Source organism: Lepidochelys kempii, chromosome 8 (assembly GCF_965140285.1).
Source record: "Lepidochelys kempii isolate rLepKem1 chromosome 8, rLepKem1.hap1, whole genome shotgun sequence".
In the NCBI taxonomy this organism is placed as follows: Eukaryota; Metazoa; Chordata; order Testudines; family Cheloniidae; genus Lepidochelys; species Lepidochelys kempii.
The window spans coordinates 65,989,406-66,003,174 of record NC_136387.1 but is presented as its reverse complement, the minus strand read 5'-3'; the positions used below and the strand labels follow the sequence as shown (position 1 = coordinate 66,003,174).

At 38.4% G+C, this 13,769-nt stretch overlaps 1 protein-coding gene across 7 annotated transcripts in view; it reads right to left on the bottom strand.

The window, feature by feature from the left end:
• Nucleotides 1-13,769, bottom strand: part of CAMSAP2 (calmodulin regulated spectrin associated protein family member 2) — a 171,284-nt gene that overhangs the window by 78,840 nt on the left and 78,675 nt on the right. For all 7 annotated transcript variants that reach the window (XM_073356781.1, XM_073356785.1, XM_073356783.1 and 4 more), the window contains exons 3-4: nt 3,107-3,268; nt 1,422-1,505 (exon numbers count right to left, since the gene is read on the bottom strand). In XM_073356781.1, the coding sequence (XP_073212882.1) occupies nt 1,422-1,505; nt 3,107-3,268 (246 nt within the window). The remainder of the gene's footprint in view (nt 1-1,421; nt 1,506-3,106; nt 3,269-13,769) is intronic.

Sequence of the window (13,769 nt, the reverse complement as noted above, 5' to 3'; positions counted from 1 at the left end):
ATTCCTGTATGTCAATTTCAATCAGTATTTTGTAGATGTTAGAAATTAATCCTTTATTATTTCACTGTTTTATTGCTATTGCTATAAATTTAAGCTGTTCCTGGGATAGCGCCTTATTTGCAGATATTGATAAAAGTGAGGGGCAGTTAGAATTATTTTTGACCTCATCAACAACACCACCCTTTTAAAGCATGAAAATGTCAAAGAATTTCTCTACCTGACATATCTTACATTATTTGAATGAAAAAATAAACAAGAGCCCTTCTCTCATATGCCAGAAAATTTTCTGTGCTAAACACTAATTTAATTTTACTATTTTTAAAAGCACATTTTCAATTTTTTTAAAACCAAATAATTCACACAGCTAGGCATCCTTATGACTCCTTCAAAACAGGGTGGGAAGGAAAATTACCCCTTACATTAAAAGAGAATGGGGAGGAAAGTAGGATTGGAGTTGTATGGTATCTATACTAGCCTCTTTTACGTCAATATCAAAGCAAGTCTAGGAATAAGAAAGAATCCTTCCCTCCATAATAAGCATTTCTCCACAGGGTGAATTGTGTCATTCAGAAGCAAGCTCCCAAACCAGCTTCCAGACTCGGGAATCCCACATAATCCTTCCTTTGTATCATGAGTTTGACTAAGATGCTTTTTAACTGAGTCAGTGCCAGGAACATCAGGGAAAACTCCTGACAGAAAAAAGTATAGAATACCATGTATTTGACTGTATTCATGTTTAGGCTAGTAACCAACTATTATTATGGACTGTAACCAAAGTGATGCTTCTTGCTATTCCACACTATTTGAATCTTTCAAAAAAACCTATGTAATAAAAGGGTGATATCTAAAAGCTAAGCCAAAAAGAACTTCTAAAAACGTATGTTACTTTTTAAGAGTTAGATCTGTTTGTAGCCTTTTTTTTTTTTAACGTAGTATTTATTATATACTGTTCTTAGGACTAATGTGTCATATATATATATTGCCACAAAGATCTTTCCACATTGTCAAACTTTGCTTTGGCAAAAAGGACAACAGGGAATGCAAAGTATAAAACTCATTTTTAAAATGATTTAACTGAAGAAGTGAAACTTTCATAGCTTGTTGCAATTTTGAACTAAAAGCCTTCTCTCTTACTTTAACATACTCTACACCCTGGTCTCAGCAGACATATCAAGACTACAGCAGTGTTCATATGTGCTTGTTTGTCTTGTTAAAAAATAAAATGCTCCTAAGATCACCAGGAATCCCCAGAAACATTTGGTGTTCGGTACTGAGCACCATTAGAGTGCTCGATTCAACTGTAGTGTCTGCTAGATTTAATAAAGAATTTACAATGTAACTTTACATGTTATACAGAAGTAAGTCTTGTTCACATATATATGAGTATCCTCACATTTAAATATTTAAACTTGTATACCTACCTTTTGACCTCCTGGAGTTTCTACACTAGGATGCTCCTTTAGTTTTTGTTCCTGTTCCATAATGTCTTTCAAATGTTCATTTACCTAAAGAGACAAATTTTTCAAATGACCTATTCTGTTTTTAAAAGAAGCAGTCCTCTGACTGGGTTTACAACTGAAACGTGATAGTCAGTACGATCAGGGTCTGTTGAAGCCAACCTACGGCCCAAATCAAAGACACTAAATTGGACCACCTGGCTGCAAGGCTCGAGATTCAGGGTGTAACTTTATCCAACCCCATTTCCCCCCAGCCTCATCTGCCCCAAACTCCTAAGATGGTGGTGCTCTGTCCTAGAATCAGTGTATGTTTATGGAGAGAGTTAGGGCTCTGTTCCCCAACCACTGAGTCAAGGGAAGATTCTCAGTGGGTTGTGGACCCAGTGTAGAGGGGAGGCCCCAAAGGGCGTTTGTGCGCGTGTGCGTGTGCTGGAGAATGAGCCTGCCCCACCCACACTCACCCTGCAGTAGTGGCTCCTGTTCCACTGGACTGAGCCTGGCTTTCTGTGCTCCGAATATTACAACCTGGCAGAGGAGCAACCAGGCCAACCCTAAGTGGTGCTATGATCCCATGCACCACATTGCGACACCCAGGGAGGGGAGCTGGGCCCAAACCCACAGGACAGGAGCTGCTGCAGCAGCACGAGTGTAAGGCAGGCTCACTTTCCATTCCTCCCTGTCCCATTCCCTCTTCTCCTCCACACCCCCTCCCCCCCGGGTCTCTCTGCTGCAGCGGGCTGGCATTAGGGTCGCGATGCCAGGGTGGAGGGCGCTGCTGTGGTTGGTCTGTGCCCCCTCAGTGAGGTAAGGAGAAGGATGCTGGCCTATGATTTTGACCTTTCCCACAATTTTGGACCCTGGGTGGGTTGCAGAAAAAGACAAAATGCAGTTGGTGGGGCTCCTTAGTAAAAAGTTTGGGAATCCCTGATTTAGGGAATGCTGGGTTGAGGTTTCCAGTTAACCATGCTGAGGAGGAACCTGTGATATGCCCCAGCTATGATCAATATGGAAGGGAAAAATATTTTTTCAGGGGCCTCTAAATTATCATCATCATAGGACTCACCGAAAACATGAGAAATGTTTACTTCACATCAGACAAAACTGAAACAGAAATCTGGGTCCACCTGTACCAGCAGATCTGGCAATGGTGTGTGATCTGTTTCTGAATATGCTGGATGCTGATAGGTACATTTTATTACAGTAGGCTACTATTATATCTGTACATTTTGTTTATTATGTAATAAGTAAACAGGTTGAAAATCTCATACTCAAGATATGCTTAGGTACAGCAGAGACCCCAGTTTCAAACTGAGTTTCGTTACACTAGAGAAAGACAAGGACATCTATAGGTTCTGCAAAATGATTTATCAACAACTTTATCACATCATCAAAATTCATCAGTAACTGGTCAGGTTTCATCTCTCTCTTACATTCTTTTCTTTTCTTCATACTATACACTGCAGTCAAAATTTTGATTTCAATAACATGTTTTAATTGATTATGAAAACTTACTTTTTTCTTATCCTTGCTTAAAGGACAATGAACATGTTATCTTAGATGAAGTCTGGAATACATATAATTTACATTCATGGCTGCTGAATCATGTTGATTGTCTTTTCAATCTAAGCATACATTTGCTTTGTTCTTACCTTATTTATCCAGTACATGACAGCATCCTCAATCTCATAGGGCAGGTCTGTGGCTTGGAAGAAGGCAGAATACTGCTGAGCACATGCAATCACTTTTTCAACACTGACCATCTCTACAGTATATGCCATCATCAGGGTATCAATCATGGCCAAATGAGCACTCTACAAGAAAAAAGTTAAAGTTATTTTATAAGAGACCATTTGTTTATTTTACAAAATTAAACACTCTATTCTTTCTCTATTTTTCATTATATTTCTACTAGATGTATATGCACCTACAAAACCACCAAAAAAACTAACCTCCACAAGAAGCCTGATAACTGACTGCCAGCTTTAGGCCAAAGGATAATGCTGGAAACATGCATAACAGTTTTAACAAGGACAACACAAAGCACAAGGACATATGCTTGAAAAAATATGCTTTTTAAAAAATAAATGATCTGTACAACCAGATAATGAACATAGCAACAACAACAACAAAAAATATGAATGTGAGATAAGATGTAAAAGCAATGAAAAAAATATAGGAATCCTCACTAAGTTTTAATGTCACCACAATTATACATGCAATCATTTTAAAGTTCGTTATATCCTTAATAAAATAAATACCCATAAGTAAAAAATCTGTTAACCAATTTTATCTGTACTGGAAAAGGGTAGAGCTGGACAATAAACTCACTTTGATTACCTCCAAGATATAATTTAGAAATGGAAATTCTATTTTTGTATATGTTAAAATGCGTTTAAAATATCAAAAATACACAATTAAAATAAACCTTTCACTATAACCTAGTGCATTGTGAGAGAAAAGATTCAAGATGTCAGAATAAAATTATAGTAGAAATATCATTACATAGGTTACAATTAGGCTTAAACTTGAACATATGTGGACATAAACTAAAAGATAGCCTTCTGTGTTAATATGGAAGGGATCAATTTCTCCTCACTTTATGGGCTACAAGTTGAGAGAGTGGCAGTTTCATTATCAGTAACTATTAAAAAAAACAACAAAAAAACGAAAAAACAAACAAACATGCAAACAAACAAGAAAACTGCAGAGATTTTCATCTGACTCTTTTGATTAATGTGGGAGTTCTGGGAGTTGGTGGCAGCAGCGCTCATAATAAAACAGATTAATTTATGCCTTTTGTTGTAAAAAGACAGTAATCGTTTTCTAGAATTAGAACTGACATTTCTCACAAACTGGAATAAGTTCCAAATGATAATCTTTTTGCAGGCACATTACGGTATGTTAGATTTTGTATGATGTATGGTAAATTTTATTAAAAATACCATGGGGATCTGAAGCCCACACCCCTCCTGCGGCTTCCAAGTCAGAGCTTTAGCCCATGCCATAACTACAAAATGCTGTCTACACAGCTATTTTTAGAGTGCTAGCATGAGCTCTGATAGCCCAAGTCTGTAGATTAGGGTTGCTAACGAGACCTTTCCTAGATGGGCAGGGGTGGCAGACAACAAAGAGCCTTTTTCTGTGGTGGAACACCAGCAGGAAGGTGCTGGGAATTATGCACCCAGGCCTAACTGAGCAGCACCTAGTTATTGGGTCAGATTCCCAGCTGGAGGATATAAATCAAGATCCCAACTCCGTAAGGGGGCCGGGAACCAGGAGTGTGCTGAAAGCAAACTCTCTTGTGGCTGCAGCAGAAGGCTGCAAGAGGGCAAGGAGGCCCTCCAGATCACCCTTCCCCCCGCTAGGCTAGGGAGGTCCAGAGTCTTCAGTTACCAGAGGCCAGAAGTGGCCCCATAGCCTCAGTCAAGAGCAGAGCTGATGCTTTTGTTTTGTGCTGGAGAATAAACTGAGCCCTGGGGAAAGGGCTACAAACGTGGCTGTTTGTCCCAGGCTGGGGAGCTGATCCACCAGTTTACAACCGTATTTTAAAGTAATATCTCAGGATGAAAATGAAGATTCCGAGCACTCGGTACTGTTACCACTGTAACTCAGTTCTACAGTGCAGCATTCATACAAACATTTCATGAAGCACAGCAGTTAATATCTTGGCAACACTGATGAATAACAAGCCACAGAGAAAGATACTATGTAATATTTAAGAGCTATAGTATAGAGTAGCATATGTAAATCATTCCACATCTTATTATCATCTGTAGTATGAGAATGATGAATAAGTTTGCATTGTGCTGTTCTTTCCTCATGTACTTACTGCCTACTTCCTCAGATGAACATGTATATTATTTTCACACCAAAAGCATTATGCGTTTACAGTAATAGTGGCAGAAGAATATTTCTTTTCAATGCAAACACTACAAATCTAGAAATTCATGTTATTAAAATATTAATATCCAGACCAACTACAGTCACATGCTTTATCCCTCAAATGTCATGGCTAGGGCCCTACCAAATTCACAGTCCATTTTAGTAAATTTCATGGTCACAGGATTTTAAAAGTTCTAAATTTCATTATTTCAGATATTTAAATGTAAAATTTCAGAGTGTTGTAGTTGTAGGGGTCCTGACCCAAAAAGGAGTTGTGGGGGAATCGCAGTATCGCTACCCTTACTTCTGTGCTGCTGCTGCTAGCAGCGCTACCTTCAGAGCTGGGTGGCCAGAGAGCAGCAGCTGCTGGCTGGGAGTCCAGCTGTGAAGGCAGGGCTGCTGCATGCAGCAGCACAGAAGTAAGGATGGCCTGGTATGGTATTGCCACCCTTACTTCTGTGCTGCTGCCTGCAGAGCTGGGCTCTCAGTCAGCAGCCACCACTCTCCAGCTGCCCAGCTCTGAAGGCAGCACAGAAGTAAGGAGGGCAATACCATGACCCCCTGAAAATAACCTTGCAACCCCCACCCCCACAACTCCCTTTTGGGTCAGGACCCCCAGTTTGAGAAATGCTGGTCTCCCCGGTGACATCTGTGTAGTATAGGGTAGAAGCACACACTCAGAGGCTTGCTATGTGAAAGGGGTCACCAGTACAAAAGTTTGAAAATCACTGTACTAGACCCCAAAGCAGTCCCACAACAGAAAAAACAACTGTTCTAGTTGAGGGACTAAAAAGTGCTAAATCAGCTGCTGACTGAGAAGTGAGTTGTTATATATGTGCAAAAAGAAAAGGAGTACTTGTGGCACCTTAGAGATTAACAAATTTATTTGAGCATAAGCTTTCGTGAGCTACAGCTCACTTCATCGGAGCTGTAGCTCACAAAAGCTTATGCTCAAATAAATTTGTTAGTCTCTAAGGTGCCACAAATACTCCTTTTCTTTTTGTGGATACAGACTAACACGGCTGCTACTCTGAAACCTGTTATATATGTGGATTTTTTGGCACTGTCAAATGTGTCAGAATAGGTTTTGGTTTTATTTTCCTGGGTACCAGCTGAAGTTACTGAAGAGTCTAGATGGGTAAAACAATTACCTTATCTGGAACTTAGCCAGGAAACTGGAAATAACCCAAAATTCTGCAAGAGTTCCATGGGATTACATACCACATTTCTACTGGACAGAGGTCATCAAATAGGTCTTCACTATTGTAGTGGCGCATTGCTAAAACACTGACTCTAATGCAAAAACTGGTAGAAAAGTAAGTTAACTTCAGGCTTCTAAGATGGTACTAGGAAATATGGAACGTAAAAACTATAAATTAGTTGACAATATTCACAGAAGTACAGAAGTATCAGGCAAAAGTAGGGAAATTTAATTGTTAATTTTAATGTTAATTTTCTATATACTTTAAGCTAAGTTATTTGTATGGCCTTCATCACCATCGTATCTGAGCACCTCACAATCTTTTAATGGATTTATCCTCAGCACCCCTGTGAGGTAGGGAAGTACTATCATCCCCATTTTACAGATGGGAAACTGAGGCGCAGACAGATTAAGTGACTTGCTCATGGTCACACAGGAGGTCTGTGGCAGAGTAGAGACTTGAAACCAGGTCTCCAAAGTTCTAGGTTAGAGCTTTGATCACTAGACTACTTTTCCTACTTCAGTTAAGGGAAAACCATAGTGGTCTAACATCAATCTGTCAGACCTCTAGGCAACTCTCTCCTGTAGTATTATCAAGTGTCACAGTATGACGCTCCATTACCAATGTCTCACCACAGAACTTCTTCCAACACAAAAAATTTAGCGATGGGAAGAAAAAGTTATCAATCAGGCTCAACTTCAAACCCATTGCCTGTTTCTATCAAGACCATACTGTTAAGCAATGACACTTCTTATTTTGTGCAGCGAGGAAGGGGTTTTCCCCATTTTTCATTGGAAAGGTGAAACAGCCACATGAAGCCATTTGTTTTCATTTTCTTCTGACAAGAAACAGTTTTCCTCCCCATGCACCCCCCAAAAGAGAGAGAAGAGAGATGCAGCCTTAGAATCAAATCTTGCTTTTGTTCTCCATTGTAATTCTGTAATAACTCACCTGATTTACAAAAAGAAAAGGAGTACTTGTGGCACCTTAGAGACTAACCAATTTATCTGAGCATAAGCTTTCGTGAGCACGAAAGCTTATGCTCAAATAAATTGGTTAGTCTCTAAGGTGCCACAAGTACTCCTTTTCTTTTTGCGAATACAGACTAACATGGCTGTTACTCTGTCACCTGATTTAGTTATTCTTGATTTACACCAGTATGACAAAGCAGAATTTGGGCTTATTTCATTTTAATGAAGAACCAGCAACTCTGACAACTTACTTGTTCAGCAAGAATGGATGTTACTGAGTCATTCCAAACACACCACTACCATTACTATAACTAAGGCTACGTTTTAGTCACAGGTATTTTTATTAAGTCATGGACAGGTCACAGGCAGTAAACAAAAATTCACGGCCCGTGACCTGTCCATGACTTGTACTATATACCCCTAAACCTTCGGTGCTTGGGGGGGGAGGGACTACACGCCGCGGGTGCTCCATGGGGAGCAGCCTGGGACCCCTGCTGGTGCTCGGAGGGAAGTGGGTTGGTGGGGCTGGAAGGCTCCCTATCCAGCTCCATGTGGCTCCCTGGTACTGCATTTGCCTCTGTGTGTGTGTCTCTCTCTCTCTGCTGGTACCTGATTGCATTTGCCTGTGTGTGTGTGTGTCTCTCTCTCTCTCTCTGCTGGTGCCTGATTGCATACTTCCAGTTCCAAATGAGGTATGGGGTTGAACGGTCAGTTCATAACTTTGGTGTTTGTAACGCTGAGGTTATACTGTAATTTTATCTGAAAAGTTACTAAAAATCTATAGCCTAGAAAAACAAGAAATGGGAGGCCAAATCTTAATAACGGTCTTTCTCAATACCAGTTCAGGATGTGACTCCAACTATTTTAGTTACATGGGGTTCTTTCCCAAACACGTGACTAAAAATACAGTACAGTGTTAAACGTAAACTACTAAAAAAGTAAAGGGAAAGTTTAAAAAAGATTTGACAAAGCAAGGAAACTGTTTCTGTGCTTGTTTCATTTAAATTAAGATGGTTAAAAGCAGTATTTTTCTTCTGAACAGTAAAGTTTCAAAGCTGTATTAAGTCAATGTTCAATTGTAAACTTTTGAAAGAACAATCATATTTTTTTGTTCAGTTATGAATGACCTCCATTCCCAAGGTGTTTGTAATTAGTGATCAATTTAAAAACAGCCCTTTCTATCTCACACCGGTCTTGGGTCCTGCTTAAGTGTTTCTCTTCCAATAATGAGTCTTGTTGCTACACATGGTATAATGGGGGTGGTGAGAGAATAGATGCTTTAATTGCAATGCTGAATGCAACATCTGGTGGAGGATTGCCCAGTTACTAGGTCTGATACAAGATAGCCTTGGAGATTGACTACTGGATGCAATTTTTTATCAGATTCTCCTCTATCTAAGACATAAGCTAAATATTTCACACAAAGGCCAGTGATTTTCTCCTTATAGTACCAATTTCAGATTAATTGAATACTGAATCTTACCTTATCATTAAAAGCTAAATTATAACTGTTAAAAGTTGAATTTCAAAACCCATGAGCAATGAGTAGTGGGAGAGACTACTCACTGCTACTCACTGTTCCTGTGATCTGTGAAATGATGCATTGAAATGTTAATGTACACATTAACATCAAAAGAGAAGTCCCATAAACTATAGCTTGTTCAGGCTCCATTTGAAGACACTACTTCATCTTCTGTTTAGCTGAAAAAGATACAGGTCATTTAAAAATCCTGTCCATTAAACTTGTTTTCAAATAGCTTAATCTGGAAAACAACCAGAATTTAGGAGAATTCTGTGGCAATTTGGCATATTATTTTCAAAGGTTCATAATTGTTGCTGGCAATTATTACAGTGCTTTACAATAACTTTTGAAAATTCAAAGTGATTTTTGTTTCATCTTAAAAACTCAGGTTAAGTTACACATGTGAATTAAAATAAGATAACATTTTAATGGCTAATATTTGTTATTTATACTGACACAACAAAGATGACCTGCAAAGGTTTTTCAAGTTTTTTTTCATTTTATGAAACTTACAGTCCAAGATTCTCTTCTACTTTACTTATTTTTGTCAAAAGCTCTTAATTATGATTTTTTTAAATTAAAAAAAAAAAGTAGCTCTGACCCCACCCTGCTCATTTAAAAACTTGAGGGAGAGGGACTTCAGCTTTTCCTCTCCTAACATCCTGGCTATCAGCATGCCAAGCAGATACCAATAGCTTTTCCCCTTTCTTTCCTTCTCTTTCTCTTGCTACATTGTTTTAGTAAAATTTGTTACATTGCTGCTTTCCAGTAGCGCGGAAAGGGAAAAGACTCAGAACTGGATTAGTCAGGGATGAACACATCCATGGGATTTGTGATGTCATTTCACAGAAAACAGGGTTACATGAGTTGCTGGTGGCAAAACAACGTGTCCAAGAGACAAACCGCAAGAAGGACAATTTCTTTCTAAAATTAGGATAGTTTAAAAACATGTGACTATGAATGCTGTTTACATTTTTTGTAAAAGCTAAAAAGCTTTGCAAGTCACGTTTAAACAGTAAGCATAAATAGGGCTGTTTAAATATAACAAGCAATATTATCCTTATTCTAAAAAAGTGTGCTAATATGCTGTGCTGTTTGTGGGGTGACCAGAACTGAGAGTCACCTTTGTTATCCCACTGCCTCCAGCCTGTGTTTAACTGGGAGTCAGCTCCCTGACACAACCAACCTGTTAGCCTCTCAAAAATGCTTCTCTGGGCTATGCCAGCTCTTACTTTGCCTTTCACATTAATAATGTGTGTCCCCCAGTCCCCAAGTCCCTTTGAAGAGTTCCCCTGCAGCATCCAGCCCCATCCACTGACCACTCACAGAAATGTCTGCTGTCCCCAAGGAAAGAGTGTACACACCAGCTTGTATGATTCAACTCAGGATCTGCACCTCACTTAACACCACAGCACTGAGATACATTTATAGTGAAAACAACAATACATTTATTATCAAAGATTCAACAGATAGTGAGTAAGAATAATGGAAACAAAAAGGTTACATATAAAACAAAATCCTAACATGCTTTCCAGAGACTAAACTTAACAGGTTAACCTCCTGTCTAAAGGGGTCTTATATCACCCATAATATTTCGCAAGGTAGACAGAGATCCTAGAATGTAAATGTGTTGTCCATTTACTTTCTAAGTGCAGGATAAAGGGGTGTTTTTGCCTTCCTCTTCTATCCCCAAGGTTCATTGGCTATACTGAGTCAAGATAACATCCGTTGTTTATTTTCCTGTGTATGGCTGCCCTGTTGAATTCACATCCACTGAGTTAGCGTACAATGCTTAATTTACATGCTGACAGAAAGCAAGGTGAATAAACACCTTTTGTCTGACAGAAATCCTGTTTGTCAACTCTGCCATGAAACATTTTAAAACACATTTTCAGTATACATACATAACTCCTTACATAGCATCTGTACATTCATTTCACCAGTGTGACCCTGGCTTTCATTTAAGACCTCACATGACATTATTTGATGAACCCACAATGTACATACCAAGATCAGGATAATCTTGGGGTGGTTATAGGATAATCAGTGAGGGGTTTTTGAGTCACATATGCTCACTAAAATGGCCCAATGCGTAAGATACTAAAATTCGGGCTGGGTGGGTAGATCTTTTTGTTTCAACAAACCAGTAGGAGTCTCAGAATGGCTATGTGAATGCAGTAACTTTTTGAATTTCATACTTTTTCTATAGGGATACATTTGAGTGGTAGGAGTTTCCACAAGGAGAGGAGAAATTCTGATCTGGCACAGTTCTGATTCTTGGAACAACTCTTTCTATGTCCCAAACTAAACTGGAATGAATGTTGTTTAGCAGTGACTACAGACAACAGTTACAAGCTAATTTCTCTCTCTAGACATTGATGTATAGTTTGTTGGCTCTGTAATCAAGATTAGAAATAATGGGTACATGGGGTGGAGGATGGGAAAAGAAATCACCTCAAAGGAGTACCATTGTCAAAATAAATTAAACCACTTGCTGTGTTGGACAACTGGATACAACAGTAGAATATGACAAAAAACTCCTTTGTTTCATTAATATGGTTGGATTGCTTATATTTAAACTCCTAACACTGACCTTTAATATTCCAACAGCATATCAAAGATCAGTCACTAACATTTTCAGCAAATATTGCTGCGAGCTCTTAAAGCCATTATTTCAATGCTGGCAGGTTTTCTTCTCACCTCCAAAGCCCATCTCCATGGAAACTAAATGATTCTATGATGTGTTTATAACATCAGACAGCATAGCTGTCATTCCCTACGATAAAGGACTACATGTATTGAGCCTTCACTTTTATTACCATTCACATCATATGATTTTATCTCAGTGATATTAAGCTTAAAATAGCTAATAACAGAAGGTACTTAAGAGGAAGATTCACCTTTCCACAAATACGTGATTGAATTGTTTCCACACTGTTCCAGTTTTTTAAATGCTGCTCAAGTTTTTGATCATTTCAGAATTTATTTAATTCTAAACTCACAGAAAAAGTGTAATGTTAAAAGGTAAAATAGTACATTCCCTAAAAGAGAAATCTACTTTTGAAAAACAGGAAATCTGTTTTCCTGCAGCTCCAACACTTTAGGCTGTGATCTCATCAGCTCTCCAACTAAAATATACCAAGTTAAGGTCAGTGCTTAAATATGAAACTTACAAGAAAAATCTAGGATGAAGCTAATACTCCTCTGATAGTGTCCGTACCCCAGCCTGGTGTAAAGGTGCACAGTGCTGCTTGCAGCTACAAAGTCCTGCTCTCTGCAACACTGTAATTCCAGACAGTGCATCCAATGAAGATAGGAGCAAATACAACAGAATTTGTCCAACTATAATTCAGTTGTCATATAAAACTGAGATCCTACCAACGGGTGGCCAAAGATCATTGAGTACTATCAAAAAGTGGGGATGTCAAAATCTGATGACCTGTCTCAAGGCCCCTGGAGTTTTGCCATTAACTTTAGTGGTAATAGGATCAGGCCCTAAATCCCAATTTGGGTAATTACCTTCTGTTAGACTAAATTCCCCCTGCAATTTTAATTGGATATAGTACTTTTCCGCTCCCTCTCTTAAGTAATTGTGTTCTGTTGCCGTGCACTGTTACGCAGCTGCTGTGTTCCACATATTTTTCACAGACACACATTTTGGGATCAAAGGGAATTTACAAATATTTTGTAGAACTCAAAATTTTTATTGTAAACTTGCTTTTGCAGATTTGAAACATTATAACCAATGCTCCATAGGGCACAATGAATGTGCAGAACAAAACACATATAAACAGTTCCAGAGCAATAATTAGTCACAAGATTGGAATGAAAAGCTGATACACTTGGGGGAAAAAAAATTGCTTTCTTTACTTTTTCTATTATATATACACGTCATTTTAAACATGTTTAATTTACTAACATTATGGTGAGGTGGCAGTGTGTCCATAGCTCTGTGACTAGCTTTCCATGGAAAGATTTTAACAACTGAATTCCACCCAACTTCCTCAGGAAACATGCTTCCAGTTGAAATTTTTCTCCTCTTGCCAAAGGAGAATATTGGAGAGAAGGTTCAGGTTAATCAGGCAAGGCAGTTTAAAAATAAGAATTTTAAACATAAGTGGATTTTACTTTTGCAAAAGTCATCTTAATTTTTTGGAGCATCATGTCCAAAAGCCCTGGAATAACTTCAGATTAGAGTTATTCATTCGGGTGAGCATTTATGCCTTTTAGTTGATAGAGAGCTTTAGTTTTAGAGTTACTGGTCTCAAAAATTTGAGCATCTCAGAACTATGAAGAACATCATTCCTTTATATACTAACTGTGACTAGGTAAAAATTTTAAAAAGCTGCTGTTCAAGGATATATGAAGAGTTATATTCATTTTTCTTTAACTGTTTATTCAGGAACTACTACTGTTAGGACAGGAAGACCAGAATCCCTTTTTAGGTTTAGCTTTCTTTGTTGCTCTAGGAAAATATTAGCTAAAGGAATTCAGAGTATATCTTTTCTGATTATGCCAAGGTACTGTCTTTAAAAAAGGGGAAAACTACCTTGAAGTATTTTTACTCCAAATTTTCAAATGAATCGACTTCTTAGGATTTTCTTATTTGCTCTTTTTAACAGCATGCACAGAAAAATGAAAAAAAAAATGAAAAAAGCTATCCCATTCATTGATGCAATGGCAATCATGTAAGCCATGATGATTATTTGGTTTTCTATATTTTTGGAGGCACAGG